This window comes from Thunnus albacares, chromosome 20 (assembly GCF_914725855.1).
Source record: "Thunnus albacares chromosome 20, fThuAlb1.1, whole genome shotgun sequence".
NCBI classification, from domain to species: Eukaryota; Metazoa; Chordata; class Actinopteri; order Scombriformes; family Scombridae; genus Thunnus; species Thunnus albacares.
The window spans coordinates 14,553,412-14,581,102 of NC_058125.1; the positions used below are offsets into that span (position 1 = coordinate 14,553,412).

At 39.6% G+C, this 27,691-nt stretch overlaps 1 protein-coding gene across 3 annotated transcripts in view; it reads right to left on the reverse strand.

Moving 5' to 3' along the window:
• Positions 1–27,691, reverse strand: part of atrnl1b (attractin-like 1b) — an 81,208-nt gene that overhangs the window by 44,712 nt on the left and 8,805 nt on the right. Inside the window, exons 6-20 of one of the 3 annotated variants that reach the window (XM_044337138.1) lie at positions 26,847–27,021; positions 25,956–26,043; positions 25,314–25,575; positions 24,403–24,586; positions 24,123–24,277; positions 23,462–23,546; positions 22,808–23,022; positions 22,123–22,241; positions 21,613–21,745; positions 18,716–18,903; positions 16,845–17,058; positions 16,559–16,750; positions 11,520–11,753; positions 9,415–9,552; positions 6,484–6,577 (exon numbers count right to left, since the gene is read on the reverse strand). In XM_044337138.1, coding sequence (XP_044193073.1) covers positions 6,484–6,577; positions 9,415–9,552; positions 11,520–11,753; positions 16,559–16,750; positions 16,845–17,058; positions 18,716–18,903; positions 21,613–21,745; positions 22,123–22,241; positions 22,808–23,022; positions 23,462–23,546; positions 24,123–24,277; positions 24,403–24,586; positions 25,314–25,575; positions 25,956–26,043; positions 26,847–27,021 — 2,476 coding nt within the window. Of the gene's footprint in view, positions 1–6,483; positions 6,578–9,414; positions 9,553–11,519; positions 11,754–12,325; positions 12,446–16,558; positions 16,751–16,844; positions 17,059–18,715; positions 18,904–21,612; positions 21,746–22,122; positions 22,242–22,807; positions 23,023–23,461; positions 23,547–24,122; positions 24,278–24,402; positions 24,587–25,313; positions 25,576–25,955; positions 26,044–26,846; positions 27,022–27,691 lie in introns of those variants that run through there. The other 2 variants (XM_044337139.1, XM_044337140.1) reach the window with 2 other exon arrangements.

Genomic DNA, 27,691 nt, shown 5'->3' on the forward strand with positions numbered 1-27,691 from the left:
ACACGTGGATTAGAACTGCACAAATAAAGTGACAGCGCAATTTAAACATAAAGCACCCATTATCTCTATGACTTTGTTTCACAGTTGTTTTATCTTACAGACAACCAATTAAACTTGTTAAAATGTGAATATCAGAGGCGGTGTCGAGGAGTCAGTGAGGAGACTGAGTGAAGGAGGAGAGGAGCAGACCAACTGAGAGAAGCGAATGCCACTGAGGAGGAGGTGGCTGTTAGTGATGTTACAGTGGAGGAGGATGACTCGGCCTCTAAAAATAATTCAACATCGGTTGTTTTTGCAGCATTTTGGATTTGCAAGACAGACATTATTGCAATCGAAGGTATCAAAAAAAAAAAAAAAAAAAGTGCATGGAGGTAACACATCCGACTTGTTTTGTCACCTTAAGTATCACCAGAGAAAAAATTCTGACTGTTGAGCAAAAAAGTTGCAAAACTGTAACCTGAGCTTATATTTTACAAAACAGCTCTCATTTAGTTTAGTGGAGAGAATGTGCTTCACATTTTACAACAGTTTTATTGTTTATTTATTGCTACGTCTCATGTTACCAACAGCTGTTTTATTTGAGTTACTCTCATGCACAGTAAATGCACGCTTTAACAATATTAATTGACCTGATCAGAAAGGATTTGGACACTCTAATCTAACCAGCAAATCCTGAAGGACAAGCATCAGTGCTCTGAATGATCTAATGGGGGCAGGACACTGAGCTGGGGAGGAGCCAGCTCCGCAGCTCTCACTGTTAAACAGGCAAGGACGGGAAAGAGTGCTCTTTTACCATGGTACAAAGGATGGAGGACAAATGCCGCCACACGCTTTTGAACCTCACAGAACATCACTCCTGGGGCGTTTCAGCTGCCTGGCATTTGCAGATGGCTAAACACACACACATGCACACACACACAAACGTTCATCGCAAAGTGTATAACGCAACTCCCCTCTGCTGTATGTTAATTTAATCTACACCTGCATGCATGCGTGCACACATCTGAACTTCAGGCAATCCCCCTACACTGTATCTTAATTTGATCTACACTCAACTTGAACCTTTGTCTGCGCTAGTGCACACACTGATTTAACAGGCAACATGCACACACAACACATAAACAGAAGAAACGTGCTACTGTGTGAACCTATGCAACGTCCTTCACACACACACACATGCGGGGTGGAGCTCTCAGAGCGACCCCGTTACCTCCAGCGCAAGAAGAATCCTGAATAATGTATGCATCCAAATGAGCATTATAATAAGAAATATTTCCCTCGCCGCTCTTGTTTGACTCATCACTGTAACGCAGCACGGACCTCATCAATTGTTTTCAAAAACAATTCTATTCTGCACTGATGCACCCTTCACTTCATTACTGCAGCTATTATTCTGAGGTCCTAATGGCATCGGTGGCTACGGTGCATGCATGTGTGTGAATGTGCACGCTTGTGTGTGTGTGCTTTTGTGTACGCTGTTGAAAAGACACAGTACCCTTGTGTGGAGGTCTTTGTTTAAGGGTTACTGCTGGGGATGGTGTGAGTGAGTGAGTGGCTGACAGAGGTTGGGGAGGCACTGATTACACGTAATGAGATACCAGAAATTACATTACAAAATGTGAGCAGCAAACACGCCGCCCCAACTGTTAGTCAGTACATATACACACTAATTAGATTACACTTGGAAAAAAAAATGTATTACTTGATTACTCTAACATGTTTGAATGTGAAAATGCATCTTGATTTTGAGATTAAAGACACTTACTATCACTTTATTGATAACGACGACACTAATCTAATTACAGTCTGTGATGGGACTGAATTAACAACATATTCTGGTGCTTTATGTTTATGTTGCTGGCTAAATTTTAAGATGATAATCAATAATGGGCTACAGGAAACTTCCCAAATCTGGCTATGGAGGTGTATGGGCAGATCCTCCCTCTAAATGGCTGATGATGATTGGCCTGCTGGTGCCTGGCCTGTTCTGATGCTCCACTCTGGTTTTGTAGGGTAGAAAATTAGTCGTTTGTATTAACTGTTAGCCACCTGCTATCCGAGTGTTGCTCTGCATTGTATTGCGCTGCATTCCATCTGGAAGCACAAATGAATGTGATATTTTCTCATTTATGCAAAGTGTCATTTATTTACCCTCAAAATATTGAGGGTTTGAAGAGGTCTCACTCTCCTCTATCCTTCATCCTTTTCCTGGGTACTTCCTTCTCCTTTCTTTGTCTCTATCCTCTCTGTCTTTTTTCTTGTACTCACATACACGGCTGTGACATCAACCTCCCCCTTTTTTTTAACAAGGGATGATCTTTGAGTTTTTATAGGTGGTACAGATTCTTTTTCCATTCCAGCATGCTGGATGTCACTGCTCATGACGACTGCCAAGTTCTTGTTCTTTTGGCTCCTGTCAAACAACTGCTCATACCACAGTAAGTGTTACTGGCATTACATCCTATGTGCTTGACAAGTTGACTATATGAATCACCGTTTATATAAACCATCATTCGGCAGGAGTAGTACAACGGACATAGAAATGTTGTCGGGCAATTGCAAACATGTGGTTACTGTTATAGATACAGTATGAATAACTTACTAACTGCATGCATTAACATACAGAGCATGATGGCTCAGACATGTTTGTCAGCTTGACAGTATCTCTTAAAAATCAGAGGTCCAACATGTGAACAGTTCTGACAAAACTTGACCACTACTAGCTACTTTACTTAACACTACTTATCATATATAGTGACCAGTCATTTCACAAAGTACGTACTCATCAAAGCAAGTTTACACTAGGTATTATCAGTACATTATTTAGTTATAATTAAAGCACCACCACATATAAAATTACTATCTTTGAGGTTTAAAGACAAATAATTAAGGACATCATGACTACTGTGTGTTGAAGTTGTAGTCAGGAAGCAAACATCTGACTAAAATCTGACTACATTTAAACTGATAATTTGTCATGCATCAAATTTATTTGATGATGATGATGTTTGTGTACTTCCATACTTCTGTATAGTGAAGGTAGAATAAGTGATGACATCAGGGGCTTTGCAAGCAACAGATTTATATGTATTATGGACATTAGATGAGATTCCTGAGTATTTTATATGGAAGCGTATCGCTGCCACACCAGAAAAAGAAAAACACATCAGTACCACGTTATAATGTGAAAAGTTTAGTACATTGTTATAACAAGAAACTTTTCTTGTTGTAACAATGTATTATTTATCTTGTTATAACATTAAATGTTTCACGTTTCACATTATAACAAGATAAATTGGTCTCTGGTGGAGGTGGGCTCTGTGGTATGCGCTCCATCAGGGTGGTTTATATCCCGGATCTGATGTCGCATGGAGGTCCTTCTCAAATCGAGCAGAGGCTGAATCCCACACACATTCAAATGTTGTGGGACAGGTTCGGGAGAGTGGAGGTGGATCTGTTTGTGGCCCACAGCTCTCCTTTACACTTTTCCCCTGGTTCCCCTGATTCCTCGCCTTTTAGCACACATTCAGGAGGAGGGTTTAGCAGTTATTCTGGTGGCTCAAGAATATGGCTTGACAGTTTCCAGTGATAGGCCAGCATTTGTGGGTTTGGCGGCTGAACAGGAGTGCTGGGTAAGGTAAGGTTTGTCTCCTGAAGTAGTACACACTATTCAGGGAGCCTCTTACTCAGCGAAATGGTACGCTTTTCAGTGCTGATGTGTGGAGAGGGGCACAGATCCCACATCATGCCCTCTATGTCATGTGTTAATTTTCCTAAAGCTGTTAGTAAATAGAAATTTGGATCTATTTATGGTTAAAACATATGCTGCAGCCATTTCGAAGGCTACGGAGAGAGATCTGTTTTTGCATCCGTTGGTTAAACATTTCTTAAAAGGAGTCAAAAGACAGCGATCTGCCGTGCGCTTATTGGCACCGCAGTGGGATTACCCCTGGTTCTACGCGCTCTGGATAAAGCCCCTTTTGAACCACTAACGTAAATCGCTCTCAAACTACTGTCCTTAAAGACAGCACTTCTCTTAGCCTTGACTTCGGCAAAAAGAGTAAGTGATTTATGTGCACTCTCAGTCTCTCCATCTCGTCTCATTATCAGAAATGACGGGAGCTCAGCCATTCTGAGGCCAAAACCTGCGTTCATGCCCAAAGTCACAACCAGCTCTTTTAGATCAAGAGTTATTTCCTTGGATGGTTTTTTCCCTCCTCCTCACAGAAATGAGCTGGAAGAAACACTGCATCGCCTCTGTCCGGTGCTTGTGTTGTTCCATTATGTGGCACACAAAGCAGGCCAGAGCGTTTGACCCCCTTGACTGTGTGAAGCTATCACACAGGCATAAGTCGCAGCAGGGAAGGACCCCCCACCTGGAGTTCGTGCGCACTCTACGAGAGCTTTGTCCTCTTCCACAGCTCTCCTCGGAGGACTGGCAGTGGAAGACATACAGCGGCATCACCGTGTCCTTTTATTCAGTTCTATCTGTGCGATACATCTGCGTTTTCTCTAACTCGTTCAGTATCGAACGTACTTGATAACCAGTGACACGCTGTAAGCTCTGGGCACGTTACACACACACAGTCTTCACTGTAGAGAGCCGATATATGCACACTGTTTACTCATTAAAACATGAGTTTCATGTTATAACAATATAAGTTATCACGTTATAACATGAAACGTTTCACATTATAACAAGGTAAATAGTATATTGTATCAAGAAAAAGTTTCTTTGTAATAATGTGGAAATACCTTGTTATTACTTGAAAAACATCTTGTTATAACAATTAACTCTTCACATTATAACGTGATACTGATCCGTTCTTTTTCTGGTGTGTACCGAGTATTTCAGAATTATGAGTATTTATTGATCTTTATCATTTATCTGGAGTAATTTATTGTAAAACAACTAACAACTAAACAAGTATCTTAAATATTGTTTGAAACTTGTGACTTTGAAATGTATAATTAAAAAAATAGAAATTATGCCATGCAGGCAGATATCAATGTGTGCCAAACAGTGTGCGCAAAACCTGGATGAAGACACAGAGGATCTGATCTAAGCACACAGTGGAGAGATTTTGAGGATGTGATTTTAGAGACAGAGAGAGAGAGAGAGAGAGAGAGAGAGAGACAAAGAGAAAGAGAGAGAGAGGGAGAGAAAGAGAGAGAGAGAGAGAGAGAAATCATGGCATGGTGTGCTGAGTGGGTGTGTATGTGCCCTCATGTTTGTAAGTGACCCTTCCATAACTCTTACTGCATTAGGGGTATTAAAAACATCAGTGTCCATTCTGCTTACAACTGGGAAAGTAGACAGCTAAGTGGAGATGGTCCTCCTACACCCGAGGGGGAATCCACCCAGTCAGCAGAAATCATGCTGGAGGTGGAGTTTCTGGCCAACACCAATTGACGGTTTTCTCTGTTTACACCACCGAAAAATGATAACATCCTAACCTCGACATGAGAGGAAACAGAGCTGCTCTCAGTGGTCAGAAATCAATGCTTATGACTGAGTCATAAAAGTCATGAGTCGCTTATTTGATTTGCAAATTTGCTTTGGTGGTTATGATTTAAATGAACTGTGGTCTCAGCCTATGAAACCCATTATGCAATTAAGAGAAAAAGGTTACTGAAAGTCAGAGTAAGTAATGATTCCAAATCACATAAAGTTAATTTCCATTTAATGTGTATTATGTTTTTGTGTCTTTCTGATCCTTGGCAGCACTCCAATAACAACTAAATTAACTTTGCAATATGACAGACATACAATTAAATAGAAGAGCGTTCCTAATCCAATATTCTTGCAATATCAGGGATTTGTTTTGTAAAAGTTACCAATTCTTCTGGGTTCCCTACCAACCATTACAATATACAATATTTTGAATTAATACCATTTTATCAATCATTATGTCTGATTATATTATATCTAGATATATATTACATATAAAGTAAGAGGCTGACTTCTACTCTCACTGCATTCATCTTCTTTAACAGCTCCAGTTTTCAGGTAACTTTCCACTGTGACTTTGTCTCCATAAACATGTGATTGCCAGAATTACTGAACACAAATTCAGGTTTTTTTTTTTGGGTCACAATTTATGCAAAATATTATAAACGGCACATAGCGCTTTCCCATATGCATCCATCTCACTTGTCAAAATGGGTCTCCCTTAAAATAGCCTGCAGCGTTTCATCAGGGCTCCATCCTAAGTGATTACTGGCGAGTTGACAGGCAGCCCAGATACTCACTTCTGATTGACATTACCTTAAGTCAGTGAATTTCAGTTGGAGCACTGATAGCATATCTCTCATTTGACCTCCCTGTTGTCCATCTCAACTTTTTTGTGGGAAAGAGTCTAGAGATACTGAACTGACCAAACAATTTGAACATGCAAGCCTTTAAAAACACATCATGACTACACTGATCTTCTGTTTTTTTTCACGGTTGTGTGTGTGTGAGCATGTGGTCAGAGTACTCACAGCTGGCACTGATCTCCTTTGATCCCCTTGGTGGTGCAGAAGCACTTGCCAGTTAACACCTGGCACACGCTTGCATGGCCATTACACTTACAGGCTGGAAGGGGCAAAAAACACAGATGGAAAAAAATATGGGTAAGAGAGAAAGAGAGCGTAGCAAAGAAAACAGAAGGATGGACACGTCATTCATTTGCATTAAAGGTGCAATGTGTAGAATTTTGTGGCATACAGCAGAAGGGAAAGGGTTTTAATTGGTATATAATCCTCTGAAAATGAGTTTTTTCAGTTTGTTGCAATCAGCAACCTTTATTCCTTCAGTCAGAGGTTTGAGTTAGACTGTGCAGAATGACGTATGTGCAGAATTTGACACTGGAAAGCTGTTTTCACATTCATCTGTTGAAAAATCTGTGTTTAATGGCATCACAACTAGTTTGGAGCCAATTGAGGGCGAGTATACAATTTTTATCAGTGTGATGTGGAAACTTGAAACCTCCAGTGCACACACACACTGAGAATGGACTTTTCAGTAAAGTAGGACACATTTTGTGTCGAGCAGTTAAACTTTTGAAATGAAGCATGTTTGGATATTCATAGATTCTGGATTTTGAATGAGGTAGAAGCCATTTTAAGGATTTTTTACATGGTAACACAATCTATTATTCCAATCAGAGGATTTTTATATGTGCTAAAACATGTCTGGAGGGGTTCTTTAAACATTGCTAAAAAAGGTTTATAAAGTCAAGGTTTGGTTTGTGTGTCTGCCTACACACACATGCTAGTTAAGCCTCTCCAATCTTAAAAACCTTTGAGTTAAGGATCTGCTGAAGGCACAATATAGTCTACAATTCCCACCATCTGTGCCATAACAGTTGTTTTTCCCTCCACTTTTAAAAGCATGAGGCTAGCAGTTTCCCATTGCTTCCAGCCTTTGTGCTAAGCTAGGCTAACCGCATCCCTTCTGCTGTACTGAAAGCACAGAGAGATGAAATTGATATCAATCTGGGTAAGATGGTAAACAAGTGTATTTCCCAAAAGACTGGCTGAACTTCAAAGATCTGATACATGATGGAGAGAAATATCCCCCCCTGGATAGGACACTACCATACCCACTGGGCATATGTGTGTGTGCGTGTGTGTAGAATATAAACAGTGCAGCAGTGGATGCATGAAAAATGAGTGAATTGGCTCCTTGAACGCTGTGGCACCCTTTCAGGTTTGCATTTGCAAAACAAAAAAAAAAAAACGGACCTATTCCTTTTGGTTCACTAAGCTTTAAAACACTGAGAAGGTGTATTACAGAAGGTCAGTGGGTATTGTTTATCCCTCCGGTGCTAAACCTTCTTCTTAGCACATTTTCCCAAGATGGTACATATGAATATTTCAGGCAACAGGACTTCTTTTAACTGAATCTCCTGCTCTTCCTGTTATTGACGGCTAGCAGGTTAATTGGATGAGGATAAGAAGTTTTTCTACTAATGTATGTAAAAACAAACACTGAAATATGCCTATGTCTTTAAATAAAAGCATGGATTTTTTCACATGTAGTAATAGGACATAACGATTTTAAGTCATTTTGTCCTCGGGCTCTGAAAGAATGAGAAGAATATTCCCTTCACAGATGCTCACCTGTGTAGTTTCACTTTACAGGTTTCAGCTATAGCCTATGCATCTGAGACCATAAAGCTCCCAGGTGTGTATGTGTGTGTGTGTCTCCCCTGTATAGCAATTCAAACAATAGCCTACATGTAATTTCTCAGGAATGCTATTCATGTCTCATCAGGGAAGAGTGTAGAGTAAATCTCCTCTTGACAGATTCAGTCAATTCATTTAATAAAAAGCCGGTTATCAAATACACATACTTACTTTATATTTGATTAAATATCCATTTCTATGCTGACAACTTAATGTTTACACCCGTTCCACACATTAAAATTCAGAAAGTGTTCGGTGCTTTGAAAACAGGAACGCTGTATAAATTATAGGTTGCAGTCAATCAAGAAAATGTGTTCTGCATTGAGCAGGTGACACAGATAATAAATCTGAATCATGTGCTATTCTAAAAACTTATTTTTTATATAGCAAAAATATAGATGAAAAAAAGACATCACATCACTGCATTTATATTTGTTAATATTTGTGTATCTTGCCTTTAACACATTGATGTTTCTTCACCCAGCCGACCGGCCCTGTGTATGTGTGTTCAGTCGAGATACATGAAGTGCACACGTTTTTATTTTCAACAAAGCTTGGTTTGAAGGGCAACAGCCACGGTAACACAAGAAGCGAGTGTTTGACCTTCAGTCTCACCTGCAGTTCCCACAGTGTACACACTTCTGCTCTACAATCACTCCAATGTCAGGAAAACATCTTGATATTTTCTCTAGCTCGTCTCTAGTGAGAGTGGTATTTCAGTGGACTTGCCACGGCCAAACATGAAGCAGCGGAGACCGAACCACTTTCTGTGGCTTTTGTTGTTTTTTTAAGTCTCATGAAACCAACAAACTGAGTAATATTGTCATTAATCAAGTAGGTCAGACAAATTGTCACTGCTCTCAGCGATATACAATAGTGCCCTCTGTTGGATATGATACTGTATTACTGTATGTTCATTACACAGGGCATAACAATGTACTAATTAGAATTCAATAAGTAGATTACATTCATCTACCAGTTTAATTATCATTTACATATACTAGGTCTGCTCCAAATAAAATAAAATGGAGAAGATAAATTGTATTATTGTATCTGTTAAACCTTAATAATGTTTGCTGCTATAAGTTACAACAAATGAGCATAAATGTTTAGAGATGAATGTGAAAAGAGTTGAGGGGTTTCGAGGCTGAAAGGCAAAAGCTTCACCTAAATGATAACAAGTGCATCCATTAAGGCTCATGTGTGCGGAATGACTAATTTCTGTGGCGATGCGGCACTCACCCTGGCATTTGCCACCATTAGTGGGGTCTCCATGGTAACCAGGCATGCAGGTCTGGCAGTGAGGACCGGTGGTGAGGTTGCGACACTGTTCACACACGCTGCCGTTCACGCATGTGCTGTGGCCATTACACTGGCACGCTGCAGAGGAAATAAAGAGGGGTTAAGGATTAATGTGACTGCAGGGTCAGAGGTAAATTTCACTGTTTTAACTTTACTTTCACAGCTGCTTATTAACTAGATATTTAGGAAATAAATGAGTGTGAAATTCAAGGATTTGAAACAGTGGCAAACTTGCATTTACTACGGGTACTGTATCCCTAAAGTGGGGGATACGGGGGGGGCAGGGCTACCATGGATCATTATTTTTAAAATTTGGGGGCAAGAAGGGTGAATTTCTGCAAACATGCATGCTGTCACGTCCTCCACCTGCCTGCGAGTCACACAGGCACCTTTTTGTACAGAGTGATTTTTGAATATTTTGTGTATAAGTCACACAATCATTTTGATTTTCCTCACTGTAGCAAATAAACAGCCCAGCACAACTTACACCCAGGGATGTTGCTGTGATTGCTTCCTAAAAAAAGCAACACAGACCTATTACAGCTGTCAGTAGCTTGTGTCTGCCATGTCATAGTAATTATTATTCAAATCAGACCTGCCTCTTAAAAACAATTTAACATGGCTGCAACTCTAAATGAACATACAGTCAATCCTCCTATTGGAAATACAAATTATAAACCTAATAGAAAAAAAAATGTAATTAATGTGTTTATAGCTGTCATTACTACTCCATTATTCTGACTTTTCAAATATGAATATCTTCTGGTTTTCTTACTGAATAATAAATGAATACCATTTCATACTGTTTGAAGAGATCAAGTTGGACTCTACCTTTAATTATTTTCTGACATTTTAAATATTAAAACAATTAATGGATAAATTGAGAAAATAATAGATTAACCCACAGTGGAAAAGCATTAGCTACAGAGTGTTTATTAGGGCTGAACAGTTTTGAAAAAATATCTAATAGCGATTATTTTGACTGATATTGCATTTGCGATATGATATAAGATATGATATGTGATATAAGAGGGAATATTAATTTTTACATCATTTTTCTCATTTTCATTGAAAAATATATTAAAATGATAATGTTGTGATTTTTGTGGGGATCTGTACCAAAAAAAAAATGTTTTCTTAAGTGTGTAGAGTTAGATGTGTGGGCTAGGACATCTGTAGCACAGCAATATTCAATTTAAAATGGTATTTTGACGCATATTTCTCCTTTGACGAATATTGCGCCTCCTGCGATTTGAAAATTGCAGTAGGTCATATTACGATTTTGATAAAATTTTGATGAATTGTTCAGCCTTAGTGTTTATATTGTGATTTATATCAAGATGAGCTTGTTTTTAGGCCACAGTAAGCTGTGTAGCACTAAGCCTCAATTAATTGTTACAATTGATCGGGTTAGTTATAAATAATCTACCGCTACCACTAAAAAACTATTGTGTGTGTTATGTCTTTTATGATTTATTCACAGTGTATCTGTGCATCAATATGACGTCACAGGTTATAGGATGGAAAATGCCTATTTGTAAAAATAACACTATATGAGAGTAAAGGAATAATATTTTCAAAAAGAAAAAAAATCAATGACACTGAGCTTCAGACCTACAGGTTTTAACCCCTAATAAAGCAAAATATCAGCTAAACCTCTTTATACATGATGTCTTGACTTATATGTTATATTATATTATATGTTTATTGTTATATGGATCTTACAAAATACAATACTTCTCAAGGTTTTACTATTATTGATACCAGCAAGGCACTGAGTACTCATTACATTATCAAATTACAACTTACAGCGAGTATATGATCAGCTTACATGACGTGGTTCATCTGACTACAAGCATAAGGTTACATGGAGTCAGCAGGGAGGGATTGGTTGCATAGAGATGCTGTAACAGGAATCTTTGATAAGAACATCTTTTTAAACTTGAGACATGACCGTCAATATGTAGCAACCACCTCTCAAGTGGATACACTTATGACACGTGATCTGTAATTTCAGTAAGGAGGACAGGAAGTGGATCGCTCACCGGGGCACTGAATGAAGGCCCACTCGTAGCCCTTGTCTTTGGGACAGCTGCCTGGCTCCAGGCTCATGTCCAGGGACTGGCCCTGCTGGCCCTGCTTCGCCGGTCTCTTCATGGGCCCCCGGTACGAGCCCTCCATGCACAGGCCCTTTCCTGTACTGCTGGGGTCTCCACACCAGCCGCACTCGGGCTGCTCCAAGCACTGGGAACATGTCCGCAGGCCTGAACAGTTCTGGGCTGAAGGAGAGACGGAGGGTGAGAGAATTTGTGTCATATTGAAAAGATTTATGTTTTTATGTTTGACTCTATTCCAAACAGATTTAACCTCTTTCAAGAGTCAAAATCTACCTTAGCTCATTTGTTTATATTCTTTTATTAGCCACATTTATTCATTTTTACTTCATCTTAACATTTATTTACCAGGGTCACCTTGAAATAAACAGCAGCATACAACACCAGCAACAAAGAACCAATGCAACAGCAAACTAAATGCTTAAAAGATGTAGCTTTTAGGAACAATTTCAGCCTTTTTATTGGACATCTTCAATAATAAATTCTAAGGCTTGAACAGGACCTGCAGATTAAAGCGCATTTGCACTGACACATAAACTCGTTATCTAGTGAGCTGTCAGGACAACAGATCTGAGAGCAGATAAGAAGATAAGAATCAGAGCATTAAACAGTTGATGGAGAGGAGGGGAAAGCACAGAATGACACAGGGAAATGTGTCAGCAAACCAGAGCTAGGGAAAAGTTTGTGATTCGAGCAAAGTTCACTGAAAGGCTTAAATGTGATGTGTGAAGTGGCACCTCACTCCAAAACTTCAAAACCCAAGGGAGCGATGCTGTTCTGTCAGTTGGGGGATGAACTTTCTGGCCACTGAATTGCTTGACAAGTCTCAGCGTCGCCACTTGCCTGCCAGACAGACACTTTAGGGGAGAAAATGCCACTACTATTTTAAGGAGACAAACACTGAATGCTTTTACCTCAGTTTATGTCAAACACATCTCCAGCTATTCTGCTAATGGATGTGAAACCATGACAACGCAAGAGCAATCAGCACAAAGTAAGGCCATTTAAGTTTGTTTTGACTACAGGACATAAGTGGCAGATTTCTCAGGAACACACCAGTAGAAGAAAAGAAAAGCTGGCTTAGGGCTTTTGTCTTGACACAACACATAAGCATGTTGAAATAAAGAATAAAAACAAAATCCACATATTTCATATGGATTTTGACAGATAAATCAATACGTGTGAACATGAATGACTAACTCTGATGCCTGGAGCTGTTAAATAAAATGGATGGTGATTATGTCTGGGTCTGTACAGCAAAGGAAGTCTTGCTTCATCTGGTGTTAACAGTCCTAAAACTAGCAAATAAGAGAAAAACACTTTTCTGGCCCAGGCTGACATGTCTGCATTTATTTACGGAAGCTTTCAAGTGCATTTTCATGATCTAATTGAGTTAAACTTCAAAAACCTTTCTCAGTTTTATAATCCGTCGCAAATTACATCAAAATGTGACTTTAAAGATTAGGACTCTAAAAGAAGGAATTTTATTAGATCAGGTCATTGTATATCCATCGTGCTGTTGGACATCTCACGGGGTTACACTTGCTTTAATCTGTGTCTTCAGGCTGTTCCCGCTAGACCGCACATTATCAAGATTATTGATTAAAATGACAACCTCACTACTTCAGTTTGAGGTTTTGCATATGTGATGGCAATGTGATGAAAATCAGACTTTTCAGTGATGTGTTTTAATGTACCATGCAATCAACGGATAACAATTGCTGCATTAAATCAACAAAGATCACTGTGAGCCTAATTTGGATTTTTAAAGACCAAAGCATATTTGTGAATATTGTGATACAAGAGATACGTTAAAATTTCCCAGTGGTTACTAATAGTTCATTTTCTATATTAACACTGTAAACAACAACTAACTTCAAGAAGTGAAACAGTGAAGTCGGTGTAGGGAGCATAAAGGTCTGTCCTAATATAAAAGATTAAACCAAAGATGAAGGAAAATACTATGAGGAAAAGGGGAAAGTCAATTCAACCTTGCATGTTTAGAATTCTGTCTGAACTCAACGCAGAGGGAATTCACTTTTTCTGAACTACCTTGATGAAACCCAAAGACTTCGTGTTCATGGCACAGATGACCATGTGTCTGGTTTGGCTGTTTGATCTATAAGATGTAGCTACACAGAAGCTGAAGAGGTATTTTGGATTATCAATTCTGTGAGGTGGATTTCATCATACAGTAACGGCTTTTAAAGGGGAAATATCGTGCATATTTCCAGGTCTATATTTATATTTATATTATATTCTGGGGCTCTACTAGAATACATTTGCATGATTTACAGTTAAAAAAAACTCCTTATTTATCTTATACTGGCCATTTATGCAGCCCCTCAGTTCAGCCTCTGTCTGAAATAGGCTGTTTTAGCTCCTGTCTCTTTAAGGCAACCCCCTCCCACCAATGAGACCACTCTATTCTGATTGGTTAGCTTCTGAAAGCTGCCCCTCTGCAGACTTCAACCGGCTCCGAACGCTACATAAACAAACAGTAGTAGTCGGATTTCACTTATTTTTATCGTTATTTACTCAAAATGGAAACTTCTCAAATATATCCAAATCCGATCTGAAATATGAGAGCCATGCAACCCATAGAACAACCTTAGCAACAAAGGCTACAGCATGGACAGCCATTTGTGGGCATGCATGAACAATATGCTGTCATCACAAGGTACACAGAGGTAACTTAAAGTTCAAGATTCATTTATTATCATATTACAACACAAGATTATATAACAAAATGTAGTTTGTAGTCCCTTAATGCTACTCACAAAACCAGAAATTATATAAATGGATTAATAAATAATAAGTCATAGAAATAAAACTATTTTTTATATTGGAGTGCAGAGGATGAATCGAGGAGTCTCACAGCCTGAGCAAAGAAGCTGCTGGTACGAAAACTAAATGTTCAGAGCAGGCTTGAGCTTTTGACTTGCAGGGAACATTTTTACATACGTTCTCCTCAATAAATAAATAAATAAATAAACAAATAGTCCTTCCCCACAGCAAAGCTACAAACTACTAGCATCTATTAGACCTCTGCTAATGGGAGCATCAAAAATAGAAACAGCGTGCCCTTTGAAAGCGGCCCTGCAGACAATCATACTTCTGAGTATTCTATCCCAGGTTTATGGTTTTCAGTGCATTTATGTGGTGTACTCAGCCTCGAACTCATACTGAAAATGAGGAGTTGAGGACTAAAGTAGCTGAGATAATTAAAGACAGGAGAGGTGATTGAAACTACGAGAGTGAATGTGAAGGAGCAAAGTCAAGCAGAACAAACAGAAAGAAAAGAATAAATTTATAGGACAACCTTCTTTGTCCTTCATGCCGAAAGGGATAAATTCCTCGAGACAAATGTGTGTACAGAGTGTACAGAAACGTCTCTGGGTTACCTAATACTGGCCGACACAAATTATTTTGAGACCGTACCCTTCAGCTCCCTGAATTTGTTACTCACTAAACTGATCTGAGATGTTTTTACGATCTGACACAACTGTGGGCATAATTCATACATCACACAGCACAACAGCACCAACCCAAACAAGACCACTGACCTTCAGGTACAGGAGCGCTTTGATCAACTAACCACTGTGCAAGAGAAAATACTGTTAAGAGTTTCACCTCTGTGTGAACACTTACTTGCATTACTTTTAGACATGATAATAAAAAGAATAACGCTCCGAGATACTGTTTCATTATTGAATCATAGCGACTTTCCTTATCTGTCCAACCATGATGGCTAATGCCTTTTTTTTTTGCTGCTGTCTTCTTCATTACTTGTTTTGTGTGAAGTCTCTTCAAATGGGTCAAACTAAGTCATTCATATCATTTAGATAGCCCCAAAACTGCTCTGATGTAAGTATGCAAGTATGTACTCTAGCAAGTTATGTGCTGGATGATCAAGGATGAAATGACTAAATATGGTAAAATGACAGACTTTGAGTTTTAGCTAACTTTTAATGACAGTTTTACATAAAGATGACACGGACATGTGCAGACATAGAGAGTTTTTTAAGTATTTTTCATCTATAGTACAGGTATCTTCACTTTCTTGGTGAATTGTCTTGAAAGCAGCAAATACCATTTTCAATTAGATATTACTGAGTGTTTCAATAAAGTGGATGTATATTTGTAACCAAAAAGAAAAAGTTTTGTAAAATCTTTGGTATATATTGTTTTAGAAGTATTAATGTTATGAAGATTTTGTTGCAATGGAAGACATAATAAGAAAAATAGCCGCTGAGTGCCTAAAAAAGTGCACTTTCATTGTTTTCATTTCAAATACTTTATTTAAGGGGGGCTTTGGCCAAATACCTTAATAACAAGTTAAATACACATAAATAATGAGCCCAGATAGTATCTAAAATACATTAATCATGGACACTGGTATTCATAATAATATAAAATAACATTAAAGCAGCAGAGGTACATCACTGAAATAACACTTCTGTGGCCTTAAGTTGCCTGACTGAAAAACATTTCAGAGATTCTACTGCTAATTGTTTTTTTTTCTAAAAACATTCACATTAAGCGCAGGCATTCCCATTATGCACTCCTCTCGTTCACGGAGTGAGGTTATTTGTAGCCATCTCTAAAACAGTTTCTTGATGCGTGACTGTCTTTAAACTACTCAAAGCCAGCTAATGGTAAAGAGTCCATCTGCAGCCTGGTCAGCAGGGAAATCTAACAGTTGGGGTGACTATGTGTGGAACTAATTGGCCATTACAAAAGAAAAAACAGCTTTCAAAGCCAATCACAGGAAACTAATACAATTTCCTTCTGACACAAACACGTTCCACGATAAGCCGTTTTTTCTCCCTTAACCTCCTTTCTCTCAGTGATGAATATTGACTGCTTACAGGAGCCAATCTAGGAAAGCTTATTGCTGGCCACCTTAATGCCAGACTATAGACTTTAAAGAAGCCTCATCTCGATTAGTTTCAGTAAAAGACACTTACCCACACAATCACCAGTTTGCCACTCCAGACACTGGCCATAGGGAAAAGAGATGACATAGGCAGTGGAGTCGACGCAGCGCTGTGCACTGCCGCACCACATACACTCCATGGCCTGGCTCGTGCAGTTGGCACAGTTGGTGTGCAGCGAGCAAGGCTTCTTACAGGATGGACGGGCACTCTGATTAGGATTCCCTGGACAGGATGAATAAAGATAATGATTATTTCTTAATTAACTCTGTAATTGCGTTAAAATTTGTGTGTGTGTATGTATGTGTGTGTCTCTCACCAGTAGCTTTTTCGCAGATGAGGCCATGGGCAGTGGCGGTGCATGGATTGGCCCTGAGACCCGACACCTGAGGCTCCTCCAGGTAGGCACAGAAACCCGAGTCACTGGGCTCACCGGGCAGCCAGCGCAGGCTGCTGTTGGTGAAGGGAGACATGTCCTCCCAACCCCAGTACGACACGTTGATTTTCCTCAGGCCCACCCAGGGAGACAGCCGCTGAGGGGACACAGCAGAAAGCTAAATGCCTGAAAAGCCACTGGGTATTTAAATGTAAGATAACATTTCATCAGTGTGCCTCCCTCTCTGCTCCATCATGCCATTTAAAGAAATGAATGGCTACTGCATTTACATCTGGGAACCAAGAATGCCATTAAGAAGTCGACTGAAAATAATTTCACAGATATGATTCCTTTTTTTGCCTTCAGGATTCAACTTTTAATATAATGGGGAAAATGACGGGAAATGACATGTCAAGGTTGTGTTTGGAACAAACAGGCGAGTTTCAACTGAGCAGACTGACGACAAATGATATCGTCATGAATACAGCAGGCATGACCAAACCAAAATCATCAGTAGACTCCATAATTTTCTTTCAGTGCGAGGAGAAGATGAAGAGAGAGAGAGAAGGAGAAGGTGGACGTTCGCCCAAAAGCAAATTTTATCATTTCCATTAAAGATGAAGAGGCTTGAATCAGGATGTTGTTAGGACTATTTAAACATTCTCTGTGAACCAATCATCATTATGAGTTACATTTTATGTGGTAGTCTTGATTTTAGTTCTGGGCAGACTGGACAGTTGAAGAATACCACAGAATGGGCGCAGTGGAAACTCTGGAAATTTGAACTTGAAGATGGTCAAATTTGATTGATTTCTTTTTGATTTTTGAGCATAAATCAGAAAATTTAAATATACACTTTAAAAAAAAGCAATGGAATATGTTCAAAGTGAAAATTACATGTCAAGCAGACTCATCAGTCAATGTTTTAGATACTGTAGGTGTTAGAGCTGCAGCCTGACACGGTATTTATTTTTGCCTTACCGCACAAATTAACAAAGCCGCTCAAATCGTTGCGCTAACCGCCATAAAACTAGATAATTAAAACTCAGGTGTTATGAAAATAATTGGTTCCTCAATACGGTAAAATGCATTTATTCCTGGAGGAGTCTTTTCTTTACAGCCTCTCTAGATTAATTGTCTGTCTTTATTCCAGTGTTGTCGTTAAGAGGCCAACTTTGCAGCAGGGATATTGGTCGGCATTCGTCATTCTTTATGTCCAGCCAGAGAGAATAACTGTTGTCCAAACACTTGAGCCGCTCACTCGGCGGCGAAGCGGTGATTAGTGTAAGTCTGCGGTGGGCATGAGGTGATTGCGTTAAAGTGCTTATGATTGCTCCTACAGACGGTGAATCATGTGGCCCTGGTTCACACTATAAAGCAGACGGAGGAAACTGTGTTTAATAAAATGTTACAAAGGCTTAAAAAAGTTCAAAAAAGGCAAAAGTGAGGTGTGATTATCTCAGTCTGATTCACTGTGTGCCGTATCTCAGAAGCAAGACTATGTACAGCCTGCCTTTGTCTAACTTGTAATAGCTTCACAGTCAAATACAAACCATACAGCTTTTGGCACTGCCTCATAGAAAACAATTAGATGGAAAATTGGCTCAAAGGCAAGAATTACACAACCTTAAAGGAGGGCCGCAATCAGTCAGGAAACTTATAAACTGTATACTCAATCACCCAGCTTTCAAGAAAACATTGACAGAATCTGATATACAGTTTTTATTGTTGGCATGAAGCATCCAACCACTCAACTTAACTCTCAGACTTTCGCAATTCCAGCAGTTTCATTCCATGTATTTTCTTATGTTTACCTTGTCTTGTTGCTGTAGCTTCTTTAGTTCCTCTAGCACAAAGTCCACTTGTTTGGAGGTGGTGAGCGATGCGATGTTTCCGTGGAGGTTCTTGCAGTAGTGTTGGGCGTTGTCGTAACTCTCCCGGCTAGAGTTGATCCTCAAGCAGGCCTCCCCCACCTGGCTCCAACCCTCACTGCACTGCTGGGCTGCAAGAAAGAAACAGTTTGATGACAAGATGATGATACTGGGCCGAGACATGTAAAGAAGTTAAAATGTTACTGAAAACAAAGGCCAACTCTCTACTAGCCTAAAACCCAAGATTTAAGGCCTCCAACTACTGATTATTTTAATTATCGACTACTCTGTTGATTATTTTCTTGATTACTCTAATGTCCAAAAATGATGACAAATGTCCATCACTGTTTCCCAAAGCCTAAGGTGACACCTTCAAAAGTCCATAACAGTTTAACATTTAGTTTACTATCATGGAAGACTAAATAAACCAGAAAATATTCACATTAGAGCTATTTTGACTGACAGGGCCATTCCATATGCACTTAGCACATGTAAACGGGACCCTGTTGGCAGATATAGCCTTGTCCATGGTACAATTTATGGTATACGTGACACTATGATGAACATATATGCTCCTAATCCACTGCCTCCTTAATTTAAGACTAGGGTAGCAGCAGACTTGGAGGAATACAAATGCTCTCTTATAGTGCTGGGTGGTGACTTTAATTGTTGTTAAGACAACAAATTAGACAGGTCTCCAGTAGATACATATGGAAAAACAAATGCAGGTGTTTGAGTGAAGCTACATTGGGTCCACACAGGTGGCAATTTCCATCATATCTACTTAATGACAAGGAATTAAAAAAAAAAAAAGAGATGGAGGCAGAGGTAGATCTATTTTTATATGAATGACAACAGTGAAATAAATCCTGAATTTCTCTGGGACTCTGCAAAGGCTTGCTTTAGAGGATTCATTATCTCATACATGTCACACTGAAAGATAACACTGCTGCTGAAGCAAAACAAATTGGAAGGAGACTTAGAAAAATAAAGGCGGAGTTAGCTCATAAATCTAATCCAACTAAAACAAATCTCATTCAAATCCAAATTATCAGAGGGGTGCTAAATTCAGTTCTGAATGAGAAAGCTTCTATGTCATTATTTTATCAAAGGCAATGACTGTGTGAATATGGTAACAAACCTAGTAAATATCTGGCACGTCTACTTAACCAGAAATAATATCATAATACAATAGCAGGAATTCGAGATACTGGAGGGAAAAGACATTTTGACAGGAAAAACGGTAGTTTCGTCTTCATTGTATCATTTTAAAAGCTATTATATAAATCCAACAATAACAGCACCGAAGAAGAACTGGACAAGTTATTTTCTAAAATTAAATTACCAACACTAACAGCAAAAATTTCTGGGGGAACCCATTCAGGAGAAGCAAATATTAAAGGCAATAGCCCTAATGCGCAGTGGCAAATCCCCGGGCCCAGATGGGATTCTGGTGGAATGGTTTAAGGCTTTTAAAAATAAGCTCACTCCTATAACTATAGCTTCTACATTCCCCACCGTTTACCATGTCATTAGCCAATGTCTGTTTGGTTTTGATTAAAAACAAGTACCCTGAAAACCCAGCGTCTTACAGGCCTGTATCACTTATTAATGTAGATGCAAAGATTTTGGCTTAAGTCTTGACTTTGAGGCTTGAACCACTAATATCAATATCAATAGTAAAACATGATCAAACAGGCTTTATTAAAAGGAAGGAGTTCCTTTAATAACATCAGGAGGCTTCTGAACATAATACAGCTAGCCAGTGTTAATGAAGTACAGGGTTTGGTAGGAGCATTTGTGTTCTGTTCAGGTATTTCAAAAACGATAACTGTTGCAGCCCTGAAGCATTTATTTCATAAAATTTGTGTGAAAATGAATAATAATAGAAATGAATAATTCGAGTCAGATAATTATTTAAACACTGCTCAATAGGGGGGGACTATGCACCAAAAAAAAAAAGACCCCAAGTAGAAAAAGTAGTGGTAGTAGTGCAAGAAATCTGTGTTCATCCAAACCACAGGGGACTTACAACTGAGGGCTTTATGTGTGTTTGGATGTCTCACATTGCACTAATTTGACTTAAAGAAATGAAATGACTTTTGGAGGCCAAATTGCCTGTCACTGCTTCTCATAAAAATATAGTAAATGCACACATGGATGTGTATATAGGCATTTTGTGCATGTCAGCTGTGCAGAGACTCCTTCTCAGGCATCAAGAATACATCACATCCCAGATATGATTTGCGGCTCCCACTGCTGCAATGATCCCTCAAGCGACAAGGCTTTGTGAAATAAGAATTATGGATGAAGTGACAGCAACATTTCTTCAGATACGGCGAGCCTCAACATTTGGAGGGGGAGTTAGCGGGTGAGAGGTAAACTAAACACACCGCCAGACGTGATAAACAACATCAGAGTGACATCATGAAAGTACATCTCTGCAAACACCAGATGCTGTGTTTGAATCAGATGTACAGTGGCAGCCCCCAACTTGGTAAAATCCTTTATATTTTGCAGTGTCTCCCATTCAGGTCTACTGAAAACAACAACCAGATCTGGATAGTAAAAATAAATGAATATCTGCTTAAATATTTACTTGTTTTCTGAATGTCGGTGAAGTCTTATTATGTTTTATGAAGTGCTCGCTCTCATCCATTTTTATCCATGGCAAGTACTACACTTACTAACAGAATAAAAGCTGACTTTTTTCCTTTTGTTTTCCCACAACCTGACACTGTCCTCCTGCAAATCTGAGGAAAAAGACTGAATCCAAAAACTTCAGTAACATGGCATGAGCTCATATGTATGAAAATGTGCTTATGCAGCATCTTTCTTACCAGGCAAAGCGTGGCACTCTGACTGATTTTGGTCCCACTGACAGTTGAGATTCAGCGAGCAGCTCTTGCAGTTGGCAAGCTTGCTGCACACCTGCTCGTTTCGCACCGGACACTCAGTGAAGTTCTTCACGTTCTACGGCAGGAGAGGAGGAGAGAATACAGAAGAAGTGAGGAAGGTTTAACAGAAGGTTTCGTTTTTAGATAGATCAGGGAGTGTTGGATACTTCAGTAAAGCCACATGAGTGAATAAAGCACAGTCCTGTTTTTACAATGACGCAACAGACTGTTGCAAAATGTGCAGCATGCTGTGAGAACTGTAAAATGAGGCATCATCGTCATCAGATTTATTACTTGATTTCTCCACTGATGTTGCTCCAGTAACCCCAGCTCACAAAATCTTGGAAAAAAAAAAAAAAAATGTGTGTGTGTGCTTAAGTGTGCAAGTGAATGTTTCAGGGGAGCTGAGCACAAGAACAGAAGTGCTCCGACGCCCCCTGTTGGACCACTCACAGAGGTACAGTTGCTTGAGGCAGAAATGCACTTCTTGTCGTCACACCATTGGCACCCGTTGGTGTTTGCTGTACAGCTGGCACAGTCCGAGAACCGGTAGCAACGCTCGTCAACTGTGACTACAGAGAGATGAGAGAGAGAGAAAACAGAGTGCAGGAATCAGTGTGTGAATGTGTATATATAGTCAAAATGTGTTTTTTGAGTACATAAAAGAATATTTATTCATATGAAGTAAGAAATTGTTCCTGTGTTTGGGAATCCAGATGATTGAAAACAAGTTTCTTTGTAACATTCAGTTTGCGTGTAACTAGTTGATATCCTGATGGCGTAATGGCAAATTCAAAACTAAAACCATAGTAGTAATTTGGAATAGCTGAGACCAAATTTATGTGTTGTCTCCCACTGAGAGAGGGACGAAGATGAGCAGATGGGTTTGGAAATAATAATTCTACATAAATAGTGGACCATCAGGCATCCTTTGGCAGATTTGGAAAGAAAGACTCAATCAGAAGAGAAGATCTGAGTCCAAAAAGTCTCCTTTGACCCACCAGCCCATTTCAAGTACTATATTATATTATTATTTTTATAAATTATATATAATTATTATTATTGTGTGATATTTCACCTCTCAACCCAGGCACACTTCCAATGTCTAATGTGCTGTCTATCTGGTTGTCTGTCTCACCAGCTTTAGGGGGGCAGAATGGGGCAGGATTGAGGCTTCCATTAGCCATGCTGGGTTCCCAGGGGAGACAGCGGCCTCTGCTCCAGATGCAGCGGACCCCTGGCCCGGCCTTCACACACCCCTCCTCTGCCAAGAAGGCCTGGCAGCTGGGGGGTCGGTATACAAGCACGTCGTTGAGCAACACACCGGAGAAGCCCCCGAACACATACATGGACCTGGTGAAGAAAAGAGAAGATAAACAATAAGGAGCGATATGAAGACATTGGCAGGACCTTTGGAAAACAATTTCTATTTCAAATTCATAGTCAAGGCATTAATTAGCCTGGCAATCAACAACAAGTCTTAACAAACAACAGATGCACTGCTGAGGATACTGTCAGTTATTGGGTTAATGTTATGCAAGAGAACTGTAATTTAAGTATCAGAAAATAAATAAATATGTGTGCGGCACATAAAAAACACGGCTAAATAATGTTTTCTAATGGTGAAAACAGACTTATAATTACATTTTTATTGATGTTTTTGAGTATCTGGATCACAGAATAATTGTTACTTGGTCAAAAAAATGAAATGAGGCTTTACTGAAGACTGAAACTTGACTGGTTGAAGCATCTGTTTGGTGAGTTTTGGTCTGATCTCTTTAGAAAGACTCACCCGTTGCTGACCACAGCAGAGTGTCCAAAGCGGTTGATATCCCTGTGCAAGTCGGGCTTAGGCAGGAGCCTCCACTCATCGCAGGCTGAGAGAAACACGACACCACATGCGAAGGATTATTTGGTCATTTATTCTCAGTATGCTTGCATGTTATGCAACTAACTAAACAGATACATCTAAATGTCCATCTTAATGTACTATCTGGTTCTATCTGTTCTTTTCACTATGATATATTGCTTTTACTCCTTTTTTAAAGGAATTGTTTTTACTAAGTGATTCATTCTGATTTGGGTGATAAGAGAAGATATGTGCAACAATGAAAGAGGGGAGGCAAGAAGATGTTTTAATATTGCCTTAATATTTCTTTAAATCTCTTAATTTAATGATAACCCACAAAATCTCATTAGCTGCTCTTTAAAACTCATCTACCATGACCTCAAAAGCCATTTTAAAAATTCAACACATACATAACAAGTAATAAAGCACTTCAACCACACTTGAGACATTCAGACATTCACTGATAGTATTAGTATTATGTATAAGATACATGTCTTTAAATGAGAAGACAAAGTGAACACGAGTGGGCTTTTGACAAACATTATTCAAGTTAGTGATAACACTGTTCAAAATTGTGGCACGTCAACACCGATATGAGTCCTACCGATGTCATAGGCGAGGAAGTCAGCAGAGAAACACTTGGCCCCGTTGCTGAGTGACGTGTCGTTGTGCGTGTTGCCGCCGAAGATGAGCAGGGTGCCGCTGAGCAGCGCAGCTGAGTGCATGTACCGCGGAAAGCCGCTCTCTCTCAGAATGAACCTGGATGCATGACAAGGGGTGTCAAGGACAAGAGTAGTAAGAAGAGCATGTCATACACAGCAACCTACACACAGACTGGTATACATAATGAATATAGAAAGAAGCATTTGTATGCGCTGATTTACCATGTCCGCGTGTTAACGTCGTAGCGGTAAAGGTCATCGACAAGGCCGTATTTGTTGGCAGGCAGCGCCTTATAGCCTCCGTGAACATACACACTGCCGCTGGCACTGTCGTACGTGCTGCTGTGGCCGTAACCTCCCTGGGGAACGGCACCTTTGGTCTCAGGCACCGACCAAGTGTTGGACCCTGACAAAGAAGTGTAGAGAAAGCTATAAATACAGAAGAAAAGAAAACATCCTCCCATTCAAAAATATTTTTTTATCCAAACAAATGATGGAAAACAGTTTTTTTTTTTTTATCCTTAATCTTTAATCATCATTTGAAGACATCTGTTTTTAATTTGGCAGAAACCAAAAACAAACTGGCAGGGATGGTGAGAAAAATAGGCCCCGATTCTTAGCTTCCTGTATCCAAAAATTCTGGTGTTTTTGGTGCCACGGTTTTTCTGGCAAGTTTTCAATAGAAAGGTGGATTCCAAAGCACTCTAGTAATTATGGTTAGTTATCTGTGCCATTTGAAACCACCATCGCACTCAGTTTGGCTGCTGTGGCTTTGAAACTGAGCTCAGTGTAATCAAAACATTATCCTCCAGTATGAGGAGGGGGTATATACTGTATATTACTGCAAACTGAAGATGAAAGGAATATTCTTCTGGTACTTACAAACCCTACGAGGCAGAGCTGCTCATTAAAAATCGCTATAAAAATTATTTATTTGTAGAATCATTTGAAATTGAAGTCAGTGAAGTTCTTTTTATATCTGAATAATTACTTTCTGTATCAGTTTTATTTCTTTATTTTAAAGTCCCTTGCAGACACCATTTCCCATAATGCAACAAATATCATTCGATGGGAGGGAAGCATATAGAGAACTGACGGAGTGAGCGTCAAGACGTCTGCTTTTGATGACATACTCAGGTTGTACTCTTGAACGTTGCTGACGTAGCTGTAGATGGGGGAGTAGCCAAAAATGACCAGCATGATGGCCTCATCGCCGTCTAGCAGAACACAGTGGGCTGAGTGACCCTCCACTGCGTAAATCTGAGCCTGGGCAGGTGGGCCGACCACAGGGTTTCTGCGTTGCCACGTCCTACTGGGTATGTTGAACACCCACAGCTCGTCCGTAACGTTCCCCCAACCGGCTTCCAGCTTCCCACCGAACATGTAGATGTCATCCTGAGCGGGAGAGGAGAGATTTACTTTGTATGTTTCGTAATGCAGCCATGTCAAAAAAGTATGCAGAGAAGATGATGCTGGTGTAATAAAAGTGAAATAAAAAAGGTACGGTCTGTCAAAACATAATGGTATAAAATGAACAAACAGTTTTTACTTGAAATGATTTCATCTGCTTATATTTCAAACCTCCGGTGCCTTTTTTTCTCTGATATTTATTTAGGGAGACGTGGTCATATCTCAGTGTTTCAGGATATATTACAAACGTTTGTTTACCAATGTAAGAAAATGACCTGTGTTAACACTGAAAATAAGCCATCTTCCTCTTGAAAGCAATAGTTTTTCATCAATTCCTTCTCCACCCAGAGAATGTGTCTGTTTACCTGGTAGGCAGCGAGCGAGTGGCCGTATCTTGGCACGGGGCCACTATTGATGGGCACTGTGTTCCAGATGCCGCTCTCCAGGTTGTAGCTGCAGAGCAAAGCGACAGAACATTACTTTTTAACTACTCAACAAACACACATACACACACACACACCATGAAAACGCGTACAGAACACAAACAGTCATTAACTGCGCGCCAAATTACTGCACATATTTAGCTTGCCCTTCTGTGACTTCACATAAATAGATTTTTACCTCATGATCAACCTCCTCTCACCAGAAGGTACCGCTGAACTCTTTCAGTTGCCAAAAGTGCTTTTTATTAAGCGAGAGGTTTGACACACTCAAGAACACGGGCAAATGAATGTAGGCATTCACAATAAAGCACTGTTCCCGGTAACATCATCACACATTGGTGACCCTACAGTGAGCAGATGGAGCGAGCTTGTCCTAACAACGAACTGGAGGGAAGGGGAAACTTACGAGGGAACAACAAGGACATGACCCTGCGGAGGTGTCAGTTCTGCATTTCATCTGCAGACTCATCAAAATACACCGAGTGACGAATAAATCTTAATTTAGAAAGAATGAATGTATCACAAGATAACCACAAAGCACATCACTGAAACTTCAGCCTTCCCAGTTTTGACAAAGAAGAACAAGAAGTAGTTCTAAAATACATAACCGGTGACAAAGTTGATGCGTTTGGCTGAAGGGCAAAAATGTTGTCCTACGTTTTGGTGTTTGTGAACAAAAAAAATGAAATAACTCTTGTTGTAGGATGAAACGAATGATTGTTTTTCGCTCAAAAATGTAAACAGTATATTGAACAGTGAGAATTCTGCTTGTGGAAAAAAAAAAAAAACAAGCACGCTATTGTTACGGCTTACTTGAGAATCATCTGGAAGGAGCTGAAGTTGAAGGTGTATCCTCCCACCACCCACATGACCTTTTCCTGCACCACAGCCTTATGGGAAGCCCTGGCGAGTGACGTGCCGAAGGGCTTGACGCTGGGTAAGACCCAGAAGGACTCGGTGGAAGGTACGGTCAGAGAGCAGTCTGGGCCTGCGGGGGACAAAAAGAACATGATGTGAAAGAAATTACAGCTAAAGGCAAATGTTAGTAAATGACATTGTTGTGTCATGAGAGCGACGTTTCCGAAGTGATTGCAATTCTTTAACATAAAGACCTACATTTATCTGATTCTGAATCTCCTTTATGATGGATTTCGTTTGGTCTGAGGCATATTTTCATTACTTTACTCACTTTGAAGTGCAAACACACCGCTCTCTAACAATAAGAAAAGCATGACCACTCCTTAAACGAACACGACAGCCAGAGAGGTGTGAATGTGTTTAAACTGTGTGAATGAAGGCCACGCTTAAAAAAAAAAAAAAAACCTAATGCCTCCACTAATGATTCTGTCAAGTTTCATCACTTGAAAGCAGTTGGTCCCCTCCAGCTGGAGGCACATAATAGTGCACTGTCACAGGGCTTATTGACTTGTTACCAATCAGCATTATGACACAACACAACACAGCTGTTCACACTTGTCTGCTAACACATTCTTCATTATGTCTTACTACATAATTGCCACAAACACAGGAGGAGCGACGACGTTTTCGATTGCAAAAGTGTGTTACGTGTGATTCATCGCTCTGTGTTTTGCTTTGTGGAAAACTTTAAGAGAGGGTGAACTGTTACTCCAAGAATATTAATCTATGTTTTTACTATA